Source organism: Sinocyclocheilus anshuiensis, unplaced genomic scaffold, assembly GCF_001515605.1.
Source record: "Sinocyclocheilus anshuiensis isolate Anshui unplaced genomic scaffold, SAMN03320099.WGS_v1.1 scaffold739, whole genome shotgun sequence".
NCBI lineage: Eukaryota > Metazoa > Chordata > Actinopteri > Cypriniformes > Cyprinidae > Sinocyclocheilus > Sinocyclocheilus anshuiensis.
This window is the reverse complement of record NW_015551105.1, coordinates 739721-746452: the sequence shown is the minus strand read 5'-3', so window position 1 is coordinate 746452 and position 6732 is coordinate 739721. Positions and strand designations below refer to the sequence as shown.

The following is a 6732-nucleotide window of genomic DNA, read 5'->3' as shown; positions in this document are numbered from 1 at the left end:
CCTAGTACTGCTCGCCTCTGAGGAACGACAGCAAATGCAGCAGAACCTTAAAAGAGAGCAAAAACAGACGCCAGTGCACACGGTCGATACAGATCATTAGGCCGCTACGCAACTGATCTGAGAACCCAAACTGAAATGTGATATCACTCCTTGTTTGAGAGAGTGTGTGTGAAGTGATGCAGGCAGCAAAGAGTTTGATGTCATTTCCTATGTTATGACTCAAATATGCTCTCTGTCTCTCTCAAGCTGTTTAAAAACAGGTTTCAACATCAAGCAGAAACCCAGGCAGTCGATTTCTGCAAATAAAAGGTGAGAAACTACCGCATGCTTATATTTTCCCCATTAGTCCATCTTCTCTCTCACCAACCCCCCTTCCTAATCATTTGGGAAATAACTGGCACACAATCACTACAGGCTTTCTGCAAAAATGAAAGCTGCTCTCTCCTGTTCATCAGTTAAATTGGCATCAATAAAACTTTATTAGTGGTGCTTACTCAGGCTTATGGTTACTTACTCATACTTAGGGTTAGTGATTTAAACAAACTTTCTACAGAAAAATACTGTAAAAATGCTACAGTGTAAATATTTAGTTAACTGTAACAATGTACCATGAAAAATGGTAAAGTTTAACATGGTGAAATGTGATATCACTCCTTGTTTGAGAGAGTGTGTGTGAAGTGATGCAGGCAGCAAAGAGTTTGATGTCATTTCCTATGTTATGACTCAAATATGCTCTCTGTCTCTCTCAAGCTGTTTAAAAACAGGTTTCAACATCAAGCAGAAACCCAGGCAGTCGATTTCTGCAAATAAAAGGTGAGAAACTACCGCATGCTTATATTTTCCCCATTAGTCCATCTTCTCTCTCACCAACCCCCCTTCCTAATCATTTGGGAAATAACTGGCACACAATCACTACAGGCTTTCTGCAAAAATGAAAGCTGCTCTCTCCTGTTCATCAGTTAAATTGGCATCAATAAAACTTTATTAGTGGTGCTTACTCAGGCTTATGGTTACTTACTCATACTTAGGGTTAGTGATTTAAACAAACTTTCTACAGAAAAATACTGTAAAAATGCTACAGTGTAAATATTTAGTTAACTGTAACAATGTACCATGAAAAATGGTAAAGTTTAACATGGTGTTATGTTTTGTTGTTGTTTTGCAAGTAATGTAATTTCTACAGAAAAAATACTATAAAATGCTATAGTAAAAAAATGTTAACTGTAAGTAACCATATACTGTGAAAAATTGTAAAAAGTTTAACATGGCACTATATATACTTTACGATGGAAAATTAGTAGGATAGACCCTACATGACATCACATATGACTATATTTTGTAGAAATAATTTTGTTTCTTATTTTTATTTCTTTTTTTTTTTCTTCAATTTATTGCTTTTTTTTTGTTTCGTGTTTTTGTCAAGTGGCTTTCAATCAAACCACCTGTATTATTTTTAGATAAAAGGTAGATAGTTTAAGTAGCTTGGTATTTAACATTACATTACTTAATGAAATATAGGTTCACAGTGACATTATTTTTACAGTGAATTTCTGGCAACCACCGCAGCCAGTTTTTTTTTTTACTGTCAATTTAACAATATTTTTTACACTGTATTGCAGGTGAGAAACAAAATGCACTCTGACTGCATGCTTATCTTGGTTCTTTCTTTCCTTTTTTTTCCACTTTCAACCACTCAGGACATAATTGGCACAAAATTAGAATAGATTTTCTGCAGAAATAAAGCTCCTCTTTAATGTTTACCACAAAAATTGGAAAATATGATTCTGAGTTTTCTGTTAGGGTCAAAAAATAACGAGCACTTTCCCCATTATCAGTTTTCTGCAAAGACGAGGTCATGATTTCTAAACATTTGGACACAAAAGTATAGATTTTCTGTTGTTTAGAACTGATTTTTTTCACGGTTATCATGTGCTGTTTCATTAAGAATAGCTTTTAAGACTTGGTTTTGTTGGCAACATAAAATATGCAGTCAACAAAGCTCAGATGGTTTGAAGTTCCCAAAATAGTGCAGAACTGCTACATTCACACATGCATTCACACACACACACACACACACAGACTCTCTCCCCACCTGAGTGACGATGCTTATCCATGCCGAGAGTTTTCCAGTCTATCAGACAGAGGACGGACCAGGGTTAAACTACACCTGCAGCATGCACTAACTCTCTTTCTCACAAACACACACACACTTACACTCTGCTAGCTTGAATCCCATCACCCAGAATGCCTCAGGCCAAGAGAACAGGGGCTGCCATCAGAAAACCACTACCATTCATGGATGGAATACTTAACTAATGCAGACAGCTGCGGTAAACAAGTAGATTCACACTCTCCTTACTGCATCGCTTGCTCATATTGTACATTTTATTTGTTTGGCATGTAGAAAGACTAACTCTCCTCTGATTGGCTCGTTACAGAAGATGACATCCTCACCTGGAGCAGGTTAGGGAGTCTCCCTCTGGGGCCTCTGGTGCGGGACAGCAGAACTGGTGCAGGATGGTCTGGCTCCTGTAAAGGTTCAAATCCACATTACTGCAATTAAATGCAATGCAATGCAATACTATTTACGTTACTTCATTTGTGTTCCTTGAGCACTTATAGAGATTGCTGTAGCTTAGTGTGGTGGTTCTCAACTGGTTTAGCTTCAGAATCCAGATTATTGGCCACTCAAAAGTACCCTCAAAAAGTATTTAGGCATAAATTAAATATTTATGTATTTGAAATGCATATAGAATTTCCATCCATTTGGAAAACACAGTTTCAATATAAACTAGTAAACTTTATGTGTTGATGCATATTTGTCAGTCATACATAAATGAAATGGGTGAGATTTCTTCACTCAAAAATCATGGCGTAGTTTATTATTAACTGTTTGCATCTATTTGATTTTATTTTAAATAAATATATATCAAAATGCATTTATTCAAATTTCTTATAATCAGAAAAATCTGTTCAATGTGAAATCAATTCAGTTTATTATTTTAAAAATTATGAACAGTTGAAATATGGCTAGCTGTGGAACAAGCAATATTCAGTTAGTCAAAATGTATGAGATTGTTTGCATCTATTTGATTTTATTTTAAATAAATATATATCAAAATGCATTTATTCAAATTTCTTATAATCAGAAAAATCTGTTCAATGTAAAATCAATTCAGTTTATTATTTTAAAAATTATGAACAGTTGAAATATGGCTAGCTATGGAACAAGCAATATTCAGTTAGTCAAAATGTATGAGATTGAAACAAATTGTATTTATTGATGATAAATATATAAACCTGGTTACTGTGTATTTAAAACACATTTCAGTTTATTAGTACTACTTTAGAAATCAGTTTGTAACTTGTTTCATTTATGTAGATTTATTGGTTTATGTTAAAACTGTGCAGTCCAAATGGATGGAAATTGTATATGCAAATCAAATGCAGTACATAAATCTTAAATGTAGCCCTAAATATTCAATGTTGTGGGTTTTAACCCAACAGGTAAGAAGATCTCTAAATAACACACTTAAATGAAGTTCTAAACGAAGTCTTAGAGGAACAGTTCATCCTGACAATCACAAAGCAATGCTGCTTTCAGTTCTTTCAGAAATCCTCAACTCCTTCCTGATTTATTTTAATTCTCTAACATTTTTAATAATTCAGTCTCTAATTCAGGGAAATTGAACGTTCAAGATGAGTTTTCTTTGAGCCCTCCCTTGTTGACAGCACATCAGATACGTTTGCTTCACACTCAAGCGCTAACATGAGAATGTGAAGTGCTATTAATATAATCATATTTGCATATCACTTCCTTACAGTCCTGCTATTGTTATTATTATGTCATATTAATTATTAATGTAATATTCTGTTGTGTGTAAAATTCCCAGCTGCTTTCTTGGTTAAAAAAGTGCGTCACTACATTTTTGTGATCTTCTTTTATGTTCAACAGAAGAAAGTCATGCCAGTTTGGAACGACAGGAGGGTGTCGACATAAGACATTTTTAACTTTAAACAGTCACTTCTGGCCAATATACATAAAATATATATAAAAGTCCATATTCCATAATAACGCTTCCTCCAGTGAAAAGGTCCATCCACTGTTGTCCTCTCACATCAAAATGCACATATTTGTTAGAACTGTTTTTGCTTGTAAATGGTGTTTGATCTGTGCATATTTCTCTCCTGATTCAAATTAGATGAACTTATCACTGGCAAAAGCAATATTAGCAAAGGTTTGAAGTTGAAAACATCATAATGATGGATTTGTTTATTACAAACATGAAGTTTTTCACTTCACGAGATGTTAATTGATGGACTGGAGTGGTGTGGATTACTTGTGGATTATTGTGATGTTTTTATCAGCTGTTTGGACTCTCATTCTGACGGCACCCATTCACTGCAGAGGATCCATTGGTGAGCAAGTGATAGAATACTACATTTCTCCAAATCTATTTAGAAACAAACTCATCTACATCTTGAATGGCCTGAAAGTGAGTAATATTTCAGTATACGTTCATTTTTTACTGAACTAAAAAATGAACTCTCACTCGCTAATAAAGATGCAACAGTCTCAAAATATACCTGTCATAACCAGACATGTTGGTGATAGTGATGTGAGATTAGCTTTAATGAGCTGCGTGCATGAGCATAATTGAGCCCTAAAACTCATTGGCAATGAGCGTCTCATACTTCCAGTAGAACTAAGCGTATTCTGCCATAAAAAAGCAAACACACAACAAGGTAACACAATCTCAGACTCAGGACTAAGTGTTTTGTACCCTAAAGGACAAGATAATGCTACCATTAAACAAATCAGAGCAGAATGTATCATTCCAGTTTTGCTTGTGGGGTTCACACACACACACACACAGAGAGAGAGAGAGAGAGAAAGTACTCTACAAATGCAGCATGAGATGTGCACTGAAGCAGATGAGCAGTCGTAATAGGCGACACACACGTACACTCACACACACACTCACTCACTCACTCAATCTCTCGTTCTTTCTCTCTCTTACTGTGGATTAGATTCCAGCTGGCGGATCAACTTCACATGCACTATGGGAATGTCACTTAAAGCCTCACTTTACGCATAAATCTGTGTGTGCGTGTGAGTTTGCATGCCAATAAAGTGTTTTTAAGTGCTTTTAAAAATGCATTCTTGCTGCAAAATAATCAGGTGCATTAAAAACCTCTTTCTTAAGACCTTTTGCCCTGGAAAGAGTGAATGTGCTGAATTGATGACCTACAGTCATTTTTCTTCCATTTTAGAAAGTACAGTTAATTTAAGACTGCAATACACACTCATGCATTTATGCACTGATAGACAAAGTATGCTGAATGATTTTATAAATACAAATCATCATGCTTTTTGTGATCCTGGAATTATTGATGTGCAATTGTATATTCACTGTGGCCTACATAGTGAAATTCCTCTGTTATGTAATCCTGATGGCACGTAATCTGCCTCAACATCTCATCGATCTCATGTTTTCCTAGAGAAAAAAGACTGATTTGTTGAACATGTGTGATGAGAGCTTACTCAGATGCCCGTGGGAGTCTCGCAGCTCGGCACAAGGTGGCAGGTGTCTGTGGGACCAGGGACCGACAGCAGGGGTCCTGAGCGTCATGATCATCTTCATCAGCAGAGTCTGGACTGGCATTGCTGGGTCCCACAGGCACTAGCTGCATGTCCAGGGAGGAATGCTGTTGCTGCTGGGTTTGAACCGGAGGCGTCCCGGATCTGTTGGTTCGGGGCAGGCTGGAGGTCCGGGGGGGCAGAGGCGGATGATAGCGGGGAGGGTGCCGGTGATGGCTGCTGGAGTCCCGGAGCTGCCCATTGGCAACCGCTAGATCCTCCAGCCGGCGCTCGAGTATGTCTATCCGGTATCGTTGGGTTTGAATCAGACTCTGCTGGTTCTGCACGATGGCGGTGAGCTCCTTCAGATAGAGCACCGCCTGGAGAGGGTTCTCCAGCAGGCTCGACATCCCGGTGCGACGCTCCTCTTGAAAAAGCAGAGAAATTATCCGATCCAAGCGGGCGTCTTGGAGTCAGAACCCCTGACCAGTTTCACGGGTTGATATTTAAATGGCTGAACCGAGAGAGAGAGAGAGAGAGACCCCCGCCTCCGCCTCCACCTCCACCTCCACCTCCGTGCCCAGAGCGCGCAAGAAGGGATGCGCGGAGTGGTGCTGATGCGAGGATGTCAAACACGGCTTGAAGGGGGCGGGGCCGCGATCGCGAGTGACGCCGGGGGGGCAAGCAACAGAGTTTGCTTAGATTATTTATCTCCTTTAAATTTGTTGTTAATAATTAATCATTATTTATAAATTGTATCTTGTATGTACCTCGACGTGGATCCGTTTGTATACCTTTCAATGTTCAATAAAAAAATGAATCAATAAAAACATGAATCATGCTTAGTGTCTTATTTTATTGCTACAAATTTAGAATTCTGTTGCTTAGTTACCAAATGAATGTTCTTTTCCACCTTATTTTCAGAGTGCATTATTAGCACGACTGTTTCTCACTAAGTAATGCCAAAGCGTCAATAATAATAATAATAATAATTATTATTATTATAGAGAAAACAAGGCAAAAATCTTAAAGTTAATGATGGGAATGGTTCACTGCTAACAAATCTGATCAAAACGCCTGATCAAAACGCTTTCGTATATAGCCTACATGGAATATACAAAGACAAATGATTTTTGAAAGCTGGCTAAATT

The 6732-nt window shown here is 37.6% G+C and overlaps 1 protein-coding gene across 1 annotated transcript in view; it reads right to left on the bottom strand.

Moving 5' to 3' along the window:
- The window catches only part of iqsec3b (IQ motif and Sec7 domain ArfGEF 3b), a 26375-nt gene extending 20230 nt beyond the window's left edge, over window positions 1–6145 (bottom strand). Inside the window, exons 1-2 of the mRNA XM_016452961.1 lie at window positions 5546–6145; window positions 2455–2529 (exon numbers count right to left, since the gene is read on the bottom strand). Of these exons, the coding sequence (XP_016308447.1) occupies window positions 2455–2529; window positions 5546–5991 (521 nt within the window). The 5' untranslated portion in view covers window positions 5992–6145. The remainder of the gene's footprint in view (window positions 1–2454; window positions 2530–5545) is intronic.
- Window positions 6146–6732: the final 587 nt, after the last annotated feature.